The 17695-nt window shown below is 37.1% G+C and overlaps 1 protein-coding gene across 1 annotated transcript; it reads left to right on the plus strand.

The window, feature by feature from the left end:
• Nucleotides 1-2934: 2934 nt before the first annotated feature.
• LOC129940670 (condensin complex subunit 1) lies at nt 2935-14653 on the plus strand. The gene is made up of 8 exons (XM_056049072.1): nt 2935-3155; nt 3237-3690; nt 7649-8544; nt 8604-8745; nt 8815-8902; nt 11958-12253; nt 12309-13215; nt 13272-14653. Exons 1-8 carry the CDS (start codon nt 3041-3043, stop codon nt 14559-14561), a joined length of 4188 nt encoding a protein of 1395 aa, XP_055905047.1. The 5' UTR covers nt 2935-3040; the 3' UTR covers nt 14562-14653.
• Nucleotides 14654-17695: the final 3042 nt, after the last annotated feature.

Below are 17695 nucleotides of genomic sequence, written 5' to 3' on the forward strand. Positions count from 1 at the left end.
AACTTTTGGGTAAGTATGAAATTTATTTGTTTCTTATTTAAGTATTCTTTTTTATTTTACTACCTTAGGATTGAGGATGCGGTTAATGGAAGGCATCCACAACACAATGTATGAAAGAGAAAACTAGTGAAATTAAGATGTAAGGTGGTTCTCTTCTCTCAGATTTTTTTGTGAAAGGAAAACATTGACTTATTTTTTTCTCTCTTGCACTTATTGTCCACGCAGTTACCTATAATTCCTTGTGACACAAACTAAGGAATTTGTTTGAGGTTATCGTTTAGTTTGTGTCAAAACACAAACTAAAAAGTTGCTCGAATGGACGACAGAATGGTTTAGGCATGTGCGCGGACTTTCTTATAAGTCCACAGTGTTCAGTTTAGAAAGCAAATAGTTTCAAAACTGAAAGTTGCATGTGCGCTCCTGGTCTTGCGGTGTTGATCAACAAAAAACTGTGTTAAAACACAAACTAAAAGTTTGCTCGAACTGGTGACAGAATGGTTGCATGTGTGTGGACACTCATTAAGTCTATAGTGCGCTGTTTATTTGATCTACAGCCTTAATGATACTGTAGAGCAAATTGCTGGCTGTTATGGGCAACTAGTAGCAATTGCTAGCAACATATTTATCAGTTGATGCCAGTGATAATTTTCAAATTCGAAAAAAAAACTGTATGAAACACAAATAAGGCATATCTCCGTATCTCTATCAAAATACCGAGATATTTTTTTTGTTCATAATTTATATTTCATAACTTTGTATTTTCTTACATTATCTTCCCCTGTAAATGAATACATACAATATGATGTTATAAGTTATTAGTTATTAATTTTCCAGTTTTAAAATTAATAAATCCCAGAGTAAGGGATATCAGTTTTTGGTTAAATGAGAAAAATGTGTCCCAGCTTATGTTTTGTCACAGTACCACTTGACTTTAAAGTAAAGCAGACTTTTTTTGACTAAGTTTCCAAGACATTTTTCTTAATTGGAAGTCAATTTTTGGGAAGCTGTCCAAACAAATGATAAAAACTTACCAAGGCGACTTTCCATTACGGCAGCACGATTTCCTCCTGATTTGTTTACAGTTAGGTAGGGGTCTCAATAGAACCGAAGCAGGACAGTTCACCTCCGCCGGTTTACCTCTGCCAGTTTACCACCGCCAGTTTACCTCTGCCAGTTTACCTCCGCCGGTTTACCTCTGCCAGTTTACCTCTGGACAGTTTACCACCGCCAGTTTACCTCCGGACGGTTTACCTCCAGAGCAGATAAGGTAGTTTATTATTTTCAAAACTAGCATCGAATTGAAAACTTTTGGCATTTAGTTTTGTGTTGTTCTTCATTTGTATTACTTATGAAATGAATTATGACACTTCCACAACACCATAAATCTTTTTTTTTAAAGCAAAATATTCATTTGATATTTAAGTAAGTTTTTGTGTTTTTTTTTGAACATTTAACAGAATTCAATCTTTTTAATCAAACAAAGCTCAAATTTCTCTTTCTTCAATAGACAAAATGAGAAATTGACCATAAAAACATTTATGAGTAACAGTAACAACTATAAAATAAAACACTAAGAAGCAGAAATATCGGCCTTTGCATTTATTAAGAAGCATCCTGTGAGCAAAATAAGCCACATTTCAAACTACCTTACCTGCTCTGGAGGTAAACCGTCCAGAGGTAAACCGGCGGTGGTAAACTGTCCAGAGGTAAACTGGCAGAGGTAAACCGGCGGAGGTAAACTGGCAGAGGTAAACTGGCGGTGGTAAACTGGCAGAGGTAAACCGGCGGAGGTAAACAGTCATGTACCGCAATAGAACATGTTTTAAATATTAAGGCGAGTAAACACCTTTAAGTCATAGAAAACAATATTTTCTTTTTCTGACTTAACCCTACTTTTTTATTTCTTTTTTTGAGTCAAAACAAGTTTTTTGAATTCATAGTATGGTGAACTAACTTTTTGCCTTTGAACACTAAAATCAAAGAAATCCCCAACAAAAAAAAGCAAGTATGGCAACATGAACAAAAAACAGGGAGTAAATGTCAAAATCAACCATTTTTGCGTGTTTTGTAGGTAAAAAAATGAACTTTGAAAATTAATTTAAAATAGAAATAAGTGTTTCCTCACTCTAAAATTGCTATAGTTATTGTTTATTTGCACATATCTATCAAATAAAAAAAAAAACGCGAGTCGAAATTCATGCTGCGGTAATGGAAAGTTGAGCCAACTTACCTTTTTGTCCTTCATTTCGTCTCAACCTGCCCAATACAATAGAAACAACCTTTCTGCTAAACATTCAATACGTGCGTTTTGTTCGCATTTCATATATAGTAAAGTGAGAAATTCCCAACAAAACGATCCGCAGTGGCCAGATTTTTGTATTTAAAAATTGGTACAACTGAAAGAAGATCTGTCAAAATAATAATAAAAAAAAACACAAATAAGAAGAAAGTTTTGTGAAAATCAAAAGTCAAAATTAACTTAACAAGAAAAACTAACTAAAACTAATAAAATGGATAATTTTCAAAAACCTATCCATAGTGAGATTCTACACGAACTTTTATCGGTGTTATTCTCACTATGGATATTGTTTTTGTTATTCGTGTAAAATCCTACTTCACTATGGATAGATTTCCCAACAAAACACTTGTAATAACGACAAGAAATATTTCCCTGAATAGCAATCAAATGAACATGAACTCAAAGCAAAACTTTTTAAAATAATTGGCCAAACAACGGACTCAAATGTTCGGTAAATGCATGGTGTTGAACGCTTTCAATTTCAAAAATGTTGTTTTATTTGATTAGACCTGTTTAGTAACTTGATATCCAAAATGTTCACAAATTCACAGTCTCGCATTATCAAACACACCTATTCTTTTCAATTTGACGGTTTTTCTTATCCCAGCCGAAATTCCAAAACAAACTTCAAAACGAAAACGGGTACAGCGAAGCGAAGCGACAAGGAGCCAAAAACAAACCCAAGCTAGCGGAGTTATTCGTTTATTTATATTTATTTCTTGTAAAAAGTATTATTTTGCAATGAATTTTCAATTTGTTATACCGTGTTCAAACTCTGAGTTGTTAAATTCAGAAGGGGACAATTACTATGTTAAACATGTCTATTCCCCCAATGATATTCCAGATCAATTAAGAGGTGAGAATTTGCGCCAAACAAAAATACAACATATCTTACTTAAATTTCTCAATTATATGTTTAATGTTTGTTTGTTTTCAGAATGTAGAAAAGCTATTACTAATGGTGGAGATCCTTTTTACATATTTGACAATTTCGACACGTTCTTTTCGGTTTTGGAAAATGCCGCAACAACACAGGTTATTTATCTTATGAGGACCTTCGACTTGCTTTTTGTAACTGCCGATAAAATGGGACAAAAATTATCGCAGTTCTTGGCAACCACTGATGCAGTCCCTGGAGCACCTGATCGGAATGCTTATTTGAATCTTATAAAAATGACGATGTACCTTTTTGTTAATACAGTCAAAGCTATTGATCAAGTGATTGTTCAAGCCGGGAACATGAAAAAAGGAAAAAAGAATGGTCCTGATCTTGAATCTCATCCAGATTGGGAACAAAAGAGATATAAGTTTCTGGTGCAAATATTCAATTTGATGCAGTTACCCTTGGAACGCTTGTGGAATCCACCAATACCGGAGGAGGCATTTGTTAAGTAAGTACCCAAATAAGACTATAAACCTATTGCGACCCATAATATTATTAAGGTTTTTTTTCATAAAGTAAAGGTGTAAATTTGCTTAATTTAAACCCAGTAGGAGTTTATTAGTTGAAATGATAACATATGTAATTGGAATACCTGAACTTAAAGAAATTATTGTTTCTTTCAGTAAAAAAAAAATAGTTTCAAAAATTGAAAGTAAAGTTTATACTTATAGGCAATAAATAAATAAATAAATAAACAAAGCCTCACATGGTGATTTACGAATTGCATACTAATGGCATTTTGAATTTCCTACCACAATTGTGTTAAATTTGTTGTTTTTTTTTTGCTCAATGTGATGCTCAACATCATTCCACAAATTCTCGATCGGGATAAGATCGCGTGAATGTTCTGGCCACTTCAAAACGTTAGGGTCGTTGTCGTGCATGAAGCGCCATAATAACGGCAAATTGTCTTCTGCGTAGGGTATCATATGATCCAACAGGATATCTCTGTACACGTTCTGGTCCATTTTGGTGTCAATTTTTACTATTTGGCCAACGCCGTACCATGAAAAAGCAGCCCAGACCATAACGTTGCCTCCACCGTGTTTCACAGCATTAATGGTTTACCTTGGATCATATTCCCTGTTTTTTGGACTGTATGGCGTATTTTTCCCATCCGATTCATCGCTCCAGAACATGTTTTTCCAAAAACTAATTGGTTTGTCTAGGTGAGTTTTGGCAAACTGTAACCTAGATTTCAGATATTTTTTTGAAACAAGGAGGTGTTCTCTGAGCAACGCACCCACGTAGATTGTTTTCGGCGTCTTATGGTGCTTGAGGAAACATTTACTCCATGTTTCGTTAAAAGTTCGCTTCGAATGGAACTGGAGGTCTTAAACGGATCGTTTAATTATTTATATGTCTATTACCTATAAATAATTCTATCTTCATTTGTAGTTGTCTTTCTGGCCCGGGGGTTTTGTTTAACGTTTTCAATCACTCCAAATTTTTTGAAATGACGAAGGGCATTATAAACCAGCTTCCTGTATCATTCTAACAACTTAGAAATGTCTGTTACCGTCCGACCTTTTGACTTCATTTTCAAGATCATACTTTTTTCCTTTGAGCACCATGACTAATTCATTTTTTTTAAGTTTTTTAATATAGATCAATTAAAGACTATTTAATTACCTCAAAAATTATTATTTTCTTAAAAAAAGAACAAAAATTAAAAATACACTTTTTGATTGTAAAACGGACTAACAAATAACAGACATTATTCATTTTTCGCAAAACGGTATTTAACTTTTCAATCATTTACACATTTTTATTACCATATAAGGTAGCCATAGTAACAACATAAAAATGAACCGTTACTTGCAAGTAATAAAGAATATAAATTAGAAAAAAACTTGTACTCTTTTCGATGTGCTAAATTCGTGTCGAGCACTGTACATATAACTATGAAACTTAAGGTAATGTCTATTTGTATGTTATTGGATGGAATTAAATATTTAATTCCTCGTGTTTTCTACTTGTTCATTATTCGTTGAGGGCCATTTTGCCATTTGAGAATGTATAAATAAAGGTAGTACAAGTTCACATAGAGAAGCACTTCATACTGAATAAAAAGCACTTTGGTTTAAGAAAATAGGCCTAGAACTTTTTTAGTTATGTTATGAACAAATTCTACAAACATGACTTACTAGTAAGCCCTGAATGTTGAAACACTAATGGTTTCTAAAAGCACTCTTGCACAAGAATCTACAACAGCGATTCTAAAATGCAAAAGGTTTCAAAAATGCGTATAAATCTTATCTTCATTCATCCTTTTACCAACCGACCGACTGAATGTCCGTGCCTCTCCTGAGTACTGCGAATTTCGAGCTAACACGTTACACACATAATAAACTTCAATAGTTTCCTATATTCTGAGCGCTCTATCTACATCTCAACAAAGTAACCATTATCCATTGCAATAAACGAACGAAGTGTTTTAAATTTAGAGCTGGGTTTTAAAGGATAATGAAATAAGGTCACAATTCACCAGCAAACTATAACACTACACATTTTTTTTCTCTCATTTGCAGACATTTTTTTTTATTTAAAGCTTTAAATTCTGTAATTTTCTTATTACAGATGTTATTTTTTGTGATTGGCATCTTAAGAATTCGATCAATAATTGTTTGTTGATGGTAGCCCTTCTAATTTTTATCAGAGCTTTTTGAAATTTTATAATATGCAACACGGAAACCTTTGACAATTTTTTCTTTCATACAATTTTTGTTGGACGAAGTGTAATGGATTAGGAAAAAAAGACCTTTAAGGGGACCATCAGTTTTTCAAAATTTCCGTACTCTTTAAAGAATTACTCTTTCTTTCTTTTCCATAGTTTTTATTTTTTATGACTTTACATTCAAATTGGAATTTTTTATGACTGGGGTAATATTAAAAGGTAAAAAAATGTAAAATTTGAAAATTTATTTGAGACTGTAATCTTCTCCAGTAAACAAAGTGCGCATCATGGGAAAAGTTAATGATTTAACTATTGAAACTCGATCTGCGATTATGACCCTTATTGAATAAGGCTATTCGCAAAGAGAAATCGCCACAAAAAAGATGATATCCCAAGGAGCAGTTATCAGGACCATACAGCGTTACTCTAGTACCGGCGGTTTTAAGGATAAACCGAGGTCAGGACGACCTAGAGTTACGACGAAAGCCGAAGATCTGCATATCATCACCATTAGCAAGCGTTCTAGGAAGAAAACAGCGCCAGAAATACGCGCCGAGATCAATGAAATTTGGGAAGAACCATTATCTGTATCAATGATACAACGAAAGCTAAGGCATGCTGGACTTTTTGGGCGCGTTGCAATGCGGAAACCACTTCTACGACCCCAAAACATGTACAAACGCTTGGAATGGGGCAAAACCCATAAGAATTGGGCAGATGAAGACTTCAACAGAGTCTTATGGGGCGATGAGTCTAAGTTTGAGATATTTGGCACAAATCGCAGAGTGTACGTCAGGCGCAGTGCTGAACAGAAGATGCTACCAGACTGTTTGGTCCCAACTGTAAAGCATGGAGGCAGTTCAGTAATGGTGTGGGTATTTTTTTCCTTCGATGAAGTAGGAGATCTCACACGAGTGATCGGAAGAATGGATAAAGAAGTCTATAAAACTATATTGGAAGACCACGTTTTGGTATCTGGACTCCTATTAATCGGTGAAGGTTTTGTATTCCAGAAAGAAAATACCCGAAACACACTTCAAAACTTTGTCGGGGATACCTGAAACAAAAAGAAGATGAGGAAATTCTAAAAGTAAGTCTCCAGATATTAACCCAATTGAGCTCTTATGGGAAGAGCTTGACAGAAATGTCCGGAATCACCACATAACATCGGAATCTGCTCTTTGGGAAACTCTACAAAATTACTGGAATAATATTCCACAAGAAAAAATACAAAACCTTGTAAGAAGATTGCCCAGAATTGTAAAAAAAATTATTGAATTTAAAGGAGGGTTTGTTGATGAAAACTCAATTTAGAGCTTTTATTGGTTTTTAAATAAATACATTTATGTTTAGCACAAAACTAGTTTATATTTTTCTATCATTTACAACTAGACATGCTCTTCAATTTTTTTACGTATTAACTTTTTTCCTAAAACTTCAGTTTAGGGGTTAAAACTCGATATTTCTCAAATTTCAGAGGTGGTCTCAAACTTTTGACCGGTAGTGTATGTTCCTAAGTCTGTCTGGCTACTGTTGAAGGCGTCTGACTTTAAATGCTATTACCCTATAATATAAATCCAAAGACTCTCGTCTTATTTTTGTTTTAAGGAAACTCTTACCTCTTGATTTGCCCTTTTGTATTAAAACAAATAATAATAGCTTTCCTTTTCTTATGAATAGTTGTATGTATTTTTCATTTAAAACAAAATTCTTTTAATATATTTTACAGCCTACTCACAGACATTTCCTATCGTACGCTTGAAATGCAAACCTCAGCGACTCGGGAAAAGCATTTAAGTGATACATTGTTTCAAATTTTTGGTACTGCAATTAAGCGTTTTAATCACGCCATAACATTTCCTGTGCGTATTCTACAAATCTTAAGAACTTGTGAGAACGCTGCAGCTCCCATCGCTAACGGCATACACCTTTTGCACGAAGACTATGGCATATCGACCATATTCTCTGTTCTTATCCGAGACATTGTTGAATCGTTGACTGTTGAGTCGGCAGACACAGCGATCTCTAGAAATTTTTCAAATTTTCTTACCGAATTGAGTTGCACATCGCCTAAAATGATGATTCCCCATTTATCAACACTGAGCGAAGAGCTATTGAATTGTGAATCACACGTGCTCCGTAATTGTATATTACAAATAATGGGTGAAGCCATAATCGGTGAACTGACTTCGGAAGAGTTGACCGAAGATTTGAAAGAAGCGCGAGATGAATTTTTGGAGAATCTACTGCTTCACATAAACGACGTTTCGGCGCATGTTCGTGCTAAAGTTTTACAAATCTGGACCCATATGAAGGAGGAAAACGCTGTGCCTCTGTCATTTCAGCATAAAGTCCTCAGTGAAACGGTTGATCGTTTGGAGGATAAAACTTCCAGTGTTAGAAAGAATGCAGTGATTTTAATTAAATCGTTTCTTGAGCGAAATCCATTTGCAGCTAAGCTAACTTTGCAAGAATTAATTAAGAAACATGAAGAAGAATGTGCCAAAATGGAGCAACTCAGTGAAGTTTTGGCCGAGGAACGAAAAAAAGCTGAAAAATTGGACGAGGAATGGAATACGATAATACCAGAGCTGTTTCCGTTTGTCGAAGAAAATCTTGTTCAATGTAAGTACTATTTTTTGGAATATCTGTTCTTTAATTTCAACCTTATTCTTTTCTTCTAGGTACTCAAGAATCACACGAGACTCAAGAAAATTATGAAGATCTTGTTTCCAGAATTTCAGGATTATTGATTGAGAAGAAATATAAAGATGCTGTCGGGCTTGTGAGGAAAGCTGATTTTGTGGCTGGCAATTCTGAATTAAGGTTAATTTGATTCTATTATTCATACTTCAATTAAACACAAAAAACATAATAAATTTTCTTTCAAAATAGGCATAGTCTAAAACTAGAAGAACAGTGTGCGTACTACATAGCTCTACTTAAATCGTATATGTTTTTGGCAAACGGATGTAGTGACAGTGTAAGTTAAAGTGTATTTATATTAATTTACTTTATCAGCTTCTTTAACCATGAAGCTTCTCTAGCTGAGACACGACTGCCATATATCCTCTACAATCCTAGTTATCCAGATCAAGGCCAACGGCATCGGCGATGGCTTCGTATTTAAACTGAACTCTTGCTCTGGCCCATTTGGGGATGGGGTACAAAGATCGTCTTAGTTGAAGCGTGTTTGGCCATTCCCTCGATGTGGACAAGCTATTAAAATCGACGTGTTTTAACTTTTTGAACTACATCCACATCTTTTAACATCTCGTATATCCTGTTCTCCACGCAGCTCTACTTACTTACTTACTTAAGGTGGCGCTACAGTCCGGGCGGACCTGGGCCTTAACCAACAAGCGTCTCCAGCCAGCTCGGTCCCTAGCTAGCTGTCTCCAGTTTCGCACGCCAAGTTGGTTGAGGTCCTCTCCCACCTGCGTGCGCCACCTGAGTCGCGGTCTTCCTCTACTGCGCCGTCCCTCGGGATTGGATTCGAAGACCTTCCGGGCTGGAGCGTTGATGTCCATCCGCTACATGACCGAGCCATCTAAGCCGTTGGACTTTAATTCTGCTAACTAGGTCATTGTCGCTGTACAGCCCGTACAGTTCGTCGTTATCAATGCGTACGGGACCAAAAATCACCCGAAGAATTTTTCTCTCAATGCATCCTAAGACGCTCTCATCTTTCTTTGACAGGGTCCAGGCCTCAGCGCCATAAATGAGAACCGGGATGATGAGTGTCTTATAGATGGTGATTTTACATGCTCGAGAGAGGACTTTACTTCTCAATTGCCTTCTAAGTCCAAAGAAGCAGCGATTTGCAAGAGTTATTCTTCGTTTGATTTCAGCGCTGGTGTCGTTGTCTGCATTAATTGCGGTGCCTAGGTAGACAAAGTCCTTAACTACCTCAAAGTTATAGCTGTCCATGGTGACGTTTTGTCCAAGACGTCGTCGTTCAGTGTCCTTTTTTGATGACAACATATACTTGGTCTTGCCCTCATTGACCACTAAACCCATCTTCTTCGCTTCCGTCGCAATGCTCAAAAACGCTCCACAGACATCATTCTTGATCTTCCAATTATGTCAATATCATCTGCGTATCCGAGTAATTGGATGGATTTTTGGAAGATTGTGCCTCTAGTGTTGACGGTTGAGTTTTGCACAATTCTTTCCAGAACGATGTTGAAGAAGTCGCATGACAGTGCATCGCCTTGTCTAAAACCTTTTTTGACATCAAATGCATCGGTAAGATCTTTTCCGACCTTGATAGAGCAGCGTGCATTCTCTATCGTCATTCTGCACAAACGGATAAGTTTGACAGGGATGCCAAAACTAGACATTGCTGGGTAGAGCTCTTCCCTATAGATGCTGTCATACGCGGCTTTAAAATCGATAAAGAGATGGTGGGTATCGATTTGAAGCTCCTGGGTTTTTTCCAAGATCTGCCGTAGTGTGAATATTTGGTCGATAGTGGACTTTCCTGGTCTGAAGCCACACTGATAAGGACCAATCAGGTTGTTGACGAATAGCTTCAGACGTTCACATAATTCGGAGAGAGCATCTTATACGCAATGTTAAGGAGACTGATGCCTCTGTAGTTGGCGCAGTTTAGAGGGTCTCCTTTCTTATGTATCGGGCACACTATGCTGAGATTCACCTCATCGGGCATGCTTTCTTCCGACCATATTTTGCACATGAGTTGGTGCATGCTCCGTACCAAGTCATCGCCTGCTGCTTTGAATAGTTCGGCAGCGATGCCGTCAGCTCCAGCAGCTTTGTTTGACTTAAGTTTAGATATAGCTATCTTCACTTCGTCAAGGTCGGGTAGGCGGAATTGTTGATCTGCGTCGCCGAGGTTGAGTGGTTCTATCTCCCTTACAGCGTAATTCGGTTCGTCATCACCGTTATATAATTTGGAGAAGTGATCTTTACATATTCTCAACATGGATTGCGGTTCTACTACGATGTTCCCCTGATCGTCTTTACAGGCTTCGGTTCGTGGCTGGTACCCTTGGGAGGTTTTTTTACCTTTTGGTAAAATTTACGAACCTCATTTCTGTTGTGACATCCCTCTATCTCCTCGATCGCGCGCTTCTCGTGCTCTCTTTTTTTTCCATCTAAGAAGCCGGTGTTCCTCTCTCCTCTTCTGCTCGTAGAGCTCGCGAGCAGCTCTAGTCCTTTTGTGCAGCGCCGTTTTGTATGCCTCTTGTTTCGCTGCGTGCGCTTGCCGGCATTCGTCGTCAAACCAGGGTTTTCGCTGTGGTGGCCGTGTGAAACCTAGCACTTCAGAGGCGGCATCTCTGATGGCTGCAAGGCAATGTTGCCACTGGTTTTCAATGCTTAACGCAGGAGGCATAGGACTCCTTAAGAGGTTATTAGAGACTCGATCGAAAAAGGACATGGCAGTCTCTTGCGATTGTAGCCGTCTAACGTCGAATCTTCTCACAGTACTTCCTTGTTTTGGCTTGGATCGGGATATCTGTAGCCGTACCTTGGCTACAACGAGGTAATTGTCCGCGTCAATGTTGGCCTCTCGGAATGTTTGGATATCCTGGATACTGGAGAAGTGTCGTGAGTCGATCGCAATGTGGTCAATCTGGTTGACGGTTGATTGATCAGGTGATTTCCATGTCCCCTTGTTGATATTGAGATGCGTGAACTGCGTACTAGCTACCAGAACGTCTCGCCCCGCAGCGAAATCAACCAGCCTGAATCCGTTGTCGGAGGTAGTGTCGTGCAGGCTGTATCTCCCGATTATCCCACCAAAGATGTCGTCTCTTCCTAGCTTGGCATTAAAATCTCCTAAGACAATTTTAATGTCATAGCCAGGGCACTGCTCATATGTCTTGTCCAAGATTTCTGCAGGACATAAGTTCGCTATTTTTGAATATGAGGCATATGAAACTAATGGACACGTCGTTTTCGAAAAAAAATATATCGAATATTTATTTCACCTAGAAAAGTATTAGACTATTTGAAATTAATGTTATTTTAAATATCGCCTTCATCACGTCGAAATATTTTTTTTTTTACAGAACGAAGAGTTTGGAACACAAATAAAAACGGTTCAATTTCTTCAAGATTCCATTGAATTCTCAAAGGTTATCACAAAAGCAGTGCCAAAAATCCAAGAGATGCTACTTTCAAAGACAAACAGTGATGTGTTCGAAGCAGTTGATCTTTTCACAACTGGATACCTTTTCGGTATCAAAGGAACAGAGTGTGGAATGCGCCGCATGTTGTACTTGGTGTGGTCAAGTGATAAAGAAAAACGGGATGCTGTTTCAAACGCCTACAAAAAAGTTCTGTTTACCACCGACGAGACAGGAAGGTATGGAAATGTATCTAAGCAACAAAACATGTGTATTTCCTTTTTTCTGTTACAGAGCTCACGCGATTAAGGCTGTTCAAAATCTGTGTAGATTCTTTGACGATTTACTCTACGGACACTATACTGCAATGGAGTGTTTAGTGCGAGAATGGGTACTAAGTGACGATATTGATTCTGTTATTATTCAAGTCCTCTTTGAGCGATTTACCTTGAAACTCGAAAACACAACCGAAAACGAATCTCGCCAGGCATTGCAACTGCTTATAATGGCTTCCAATGCCAAATCCTCCATTGCATCGTCGAACATTCCCACCATCGAAACGATATTGCTGAGTGATCGGTCTAAAAAAGATCCCCGCCTCTATACCGGTTGTTTGGAGTTCCTTTTGAATTCAGTTGATCAATCGACTAACTCAAAATACTACAAACGGATGGAAGCCGACAATCCTCTCGTCCAGAATGTTGTAACGTACTTCCAAAAGTTCTTCTTCCATCCACGAGTTCCAGACTTTGACAAATTGACAATGAAAACGATTGAATTTTTCTACCATCTGTGTCAGCAACCTGATATCATTTCACAAAACATAGTTGTTGAATTGTCGCGTAAATTCAAAGAATTTGTAATCAAGGTAGATGAATTGCGTGCCACACAATTTTCCCAGGTTTCCGATAGCCAGCAAAGTGGCACTGAAGAGCCGAATGCTGTGAAAATGCGAATGCCAACATTCTTACTATCTCGCTTTATGTTCCTCATCGGGCACATGACAATGAAAGAGATGATATTCCTCGATATTGATGTGTATAATAATATGAAATTCCGACAAGAACTCACGGAGGAAAAGAAAAATGCCAAAAAGAAAAACGCTGCTTTCAATCAGAATAAAAGAAAAACCAATCATAACATGTCCGCAACCGAATCTCTGAAGAGACTTTCGGGAACTACTGCTGAGCCCCAACAGGAGGTACAGAATAGTTTTAATTTTAATTGATTTTATTTATTTATTTTTATATATTTAAGCCTGACGATGATCTTGTTGGAGCAACTGCAGAAGACAGCATTGCAGAACTTATTAATCACATATGCGAAGATGTCATTTTGTATGATGAAAAGAGTCTTTTGGCCAAAATGGTGCCGTATGTGACGGAAATCTGCAAATATCCTTCGAAGTATAAAGATTTGCATTTGCAGCAGGCAGCCACGTTGACTCTCATTCGTTTTATGTCGGTTTCGTCGAAGTTTTGCGAGACTCGAATGCCTTTTCTGATGAACATTCTGAACTGCACAAAGAACACCAAAATCAAGTGCAACATTGTTGTAGGCCTTTCCGATCTTACTTTCCGTTTCCCAAACGCTATTGAACCATGGACCGGTCACTTCTATTCAACGCTACATGAATCTAACGATGAGATTCGACTGACCGCCGTTAAGATGCTAAGTCACTTGATTCTGCACGAAATGATCCGAGTTAAGGGTCAGATAGCCGACTTGGCCATGTGTATTGTTGATCCACATGACGAAATCAAGGATATAACTCAACAATTCTTCAAAGAAATAGCAAATAAATCGAATATCCTATATAACGTACTACCTGACATAATTTCCAAACTAAGCGACACCAACATAAACATCGAAGAGGAGAAATATCGAATTATAATGCGATACATCTTAGGACTCATTCAAAAAGACCGACAAGTCGAGAGTTTGGTTGAAAAGTTGTGTCTTCGATTCAAAGTAACAACTGAGGAGAGGCAGTGGCGCGACATTTCCTTCTGCTTAAGTTTATTGAATTACAACGAAAAAACCATTAAGAAACTAATTGACAACATTCAACAGTTTAAGGACAAAGTTCAGGTTGATGAGGTGTATCAAGCTTTTAAGACGATTATTACAAATACCTCGAAAATGGCGAAGCCGGAGCTTAAAGCCATAATAACAGAATTCGAGAGTCGCCTTAATGAATGCCTTGAGGTAAGAGATGATATTGCCGACCCAAATTTGAGTGAAAACGCCGAAAGTCGGGGAGCGGAAGCCACCAATGCTAACAGAAAAGTAAATAGGAAAGAAACAAAAAAGAAACAGCCTAAAAAGGGAGGTCGCAAAAAAGTTCAAGAAGAATCAGAAAGTGAAGAAAGTTCTGCGGAAACGACGTCTTCGGAGGAAGAACGTAGACCAGCACCAAGTTCATCAAAGCCCACACAATCTTCATCGAAACAAAAATCAAGACGGTCCATACGGGTAATTGAAGAATCCAATAGTTCAGATGAAGAGCAAATTCCACAGAGAAAAAAGGGGCGTAACAGAAAATGATATCACACAGTTGTTAAGATTTTGAAAATAAGCTTACAAATTGTGATTTCAAAATTACCTAAAAATAATAAACTGGACAACATTGTGTTTAATTTTTTGTATTTTCCTAACAATATTTTAGAATTAAAAATTAAAAAAAAAAACATATTCAAAGTTCACATAATTTATGAACGCGTAATAGCCTTCGATTTTTGTTTTAAATTCAATCACACCAAGAACTCAGGAACTTAAGGAAAGCTTTCCCTGTTTTACCATTTTTTCGAATCTACAGTAAACATGCGAATTCAAATATCTGAACTCTTTAACGATAAATCAATTAGACCAACTTCGCAACTCGAAAGAAAAAACAAAAGTAGCTTCGAATAAATGTCCGAGTTGTTTATTTTTTAGAATGTACACATACACTGCCGCTCATCTGATTTGGTTCACTGTTTTTCATACTTTAAATGAAGAATCTCTGAATATGTATGGCCATCATTTCTGTTTAATATTTGTTTGTATTAAGATAGTATTATTATTTGTCTATTTTAGTACAAACTATTTTCTATTAAAACTTACCGTTATCCCCAATGGCCAGCTAAAATTAATTTCTTACAATAAAACTACCTTTTTTTCTGGCTAATTGTAAGGAATTAAATTAGCTGTTCAGTAAGAATTACGGTAAGCCCTAATAGAAAATTATTTGTCCCAAACTAAGCGCATAATTATTCTCTTTCATTACTTACATAACCCAAATGATTAACATATATATGCATAGAGCCTTGCAGTAAGATTAAAAAAAACAGTGAAGCTATTCAGATGAGCGGCAGTGTATGTAGATACAAAAGTTAATATTTTCACAAATATTCCATAAACAAACAGATTCTCGTTTGTAAGCATAATACGTTTTATATCCAGAGAATCTACTAAAAGTCTAAAGATGCAAATTGTTTTGTGAATGGAAACATTCGAAGGCAAAGACAAATAGATAAATACAATATTACACTTTATATGTACATATAAACATACAAATAAAAGAGTTTTCGGGACATGTGAGTTGATTGCTGCGAAACTTAAAACGTCTGCGATTCTAAATCAGATCGTAACCCGCTCTAATATTGAAACGTTTTAAACAAGAGTTTAATATTTTGTGCGTGTATTTGTAAAAAAAATAGCCCAAGAAAATATCAGTGTATTTAATATACGTGTAATTATTCTCTTATTACGGATCTTAATCACACGAAATTTTTGATAGCTTACAAATTTGCGTTACCCGATTGAAAGTACTATGTAATAACTCATCTTAATGAAGTGAAATGTTATTCAAATATTTTGTAAGACTTAAAAAAATAAATAGGAAGTTTTTAATCTATATAGATCATTAAACAAAATAAAGTGGATAGATATTAATTTTAAACGTAAGCGATAAAGTTTGCTGGATTTTAGAAGTAAAAACGAACACGGAGATTTTTCGAGATTTTGTTGGTGCAGCTAAGAGGGTCTCCTTTTTTCAGGATCGGGCAAACAATACTGAGGTTCCATTCACCGGGCATGCTTTTTTCCGACCATATCTTACAGATAAGTTGGTGCATGCTCCTAACCAACTTATTTCTAGCTGCTTTAAAGAACTTGGCATTCCAGTTATCCGCTCCAGCGGCTTTATTAGACTTCAGCTTAAATATGGCAACCTTTACTTCGTCTAAGTTGGGAGGACGGGATTGTTGGCTTTCGTCGTCTATGTTGAATGGATCATCCTGCCTGACACCGGTATTTGGTTCGTCGTCACCATTATACAGTCTGCAGAAGTGGTCCTTCCATATCCACTATGATGTTTCCCTTTCGTCTTTGCAGCCTTCGGTTCTAGGTTTATGTACCTGTGAATTTCGTTTCACCAGTTCATAAAACTTTCGAACTTCATTCCTGTTTTTAAACTTCTCAGCATCTTCGAACGCACGCTTCTCATGCCCTCTCTTTTTTCTTCTGAGAAATCGGTGTTCCTTTTGCCTCTTCTGCTAGTAGAGCTCATGAGCAGCCTTCGTCCTTTTATGCAGCGCCGCGCCGCCGCTGTCGACATTCCTCATCAAGCCAGGGGTTCTTTGTTGGTGGTTTCTTGAAACCCAGCACATCAGAGGCGGCTTCTCTGATTGCACCTTGGCAATGTTGCCACTGGTTTTCGATACATTGTGTTGGCGGCAGAGAACTTCGGGGAGGTTACTTGTAACTCGGTGGGAAAAGGATTTGGCGATCTCATTTCCATTACACGAATAAATAAAGTAAAAGTATAAAGGCCCATGTATTACTATCCGCGTAGTATTTAATTGCACATGTAATGGGGAGCTCTATTTTAAATCCCCTCTATACCTTGACAACAAGAAGTCATCCAAATCATTTACCACCAGGAAAAAGAAGCATATTCGAGCTTCAAGTATTAAGAGAATAGAGTCGAGTCTATGCCCTAATTAATTAATTCTGAATAAACTTGAACCATTGGATTCAAGAGAAGAACATTATTCAGCCCAATTCTAAATGGTAATTCCCGGGGAAATATTTCCCAACAATTGAGCTGGAGAGTTACAAAATAAAATGTATGTTTTTCTTTTTTTTGCAATAATAATTGATAACATTTCAAATATGTTAAGGTCAAAAACAGCAAACAAGGGTCCGGTCAGCTTGAAATCCTTTTAAATTTGATGGAGGCTCAATGCGATATTGCGTGTGGCTTTCCCAAGAAAACAAAGGAGGAAGTCGCATTGTTTTGGCAAATGGTGGAAAATAAGCTGAATTGTGGACCACCAAGAAAAACACAAACAGAATGGAAAAAAATAAACATTTAAACAAAAATTCAGTAGATTTATTTTTAATAACATATATTTACATGTACATATATAATCATAGGTTTGGAGTAATCAGAAAAAATATATTCGATCAAAGGCGGCTGCGAACCTAAAAGCAAGGAATGGGACTGGTGGTGGACCAAATAAGGAGCAACCTTTTTCGGACTACGAACAGGCCATCTATGTTTTGATTGGAATGAAAGAATCCGTAGAAGGTGTTCCTGCAACAACGTTTGGGCTGGATGAAAGGAAAAGGAAATCCAATAAAGAAAATTTAGAGCCAGCAAAAAAGTGACCATTTCCTCTCCATCCCCAACGGAA

The sequence above is a fragment of the Eupeodes corollae genome, chromosome 1 (assembly GCF_945859685.1).
Source record: "Eupeodes corollae chromosome 1, idEupCoro1.1, whole genome shotgun sequence".
Classification (NCBI taxonomy): domain Eukaryota; kingdom Metazoa; phylum Arthropoda; class Insecta; order Diptera; family Syrphidae; genus Eupeodes; species Eupeodes corollae.

What these genes read in the sequence shown, in the direction of transcription:
- LOC129940670 (XM_056049072.1), top strand. Translation starts at nt 3,041, where the DNA reads ATGAATTTTCAATTTGTTATACCGTGTTCAAACTCTGAGTTGTTAAAT. An exon ending in CAAACGGATGTAGTGACAGT is followed by an intron (nt 8,903 to 11,957) that starts GTAAGTTAAAGT and finishes TTTTTTTTACAG; the next exon opens with AACGAAGAGTTTGGAACACA. An exon ending in ACCACCGACGAGACAGGAAG is followed by an intron (nt 12,254 to 12,308) that starts GTATGGAAATGT and finishes TTTCTGTTACAG; the next exon opens with AGCTCACGCGATTAAGGCTG.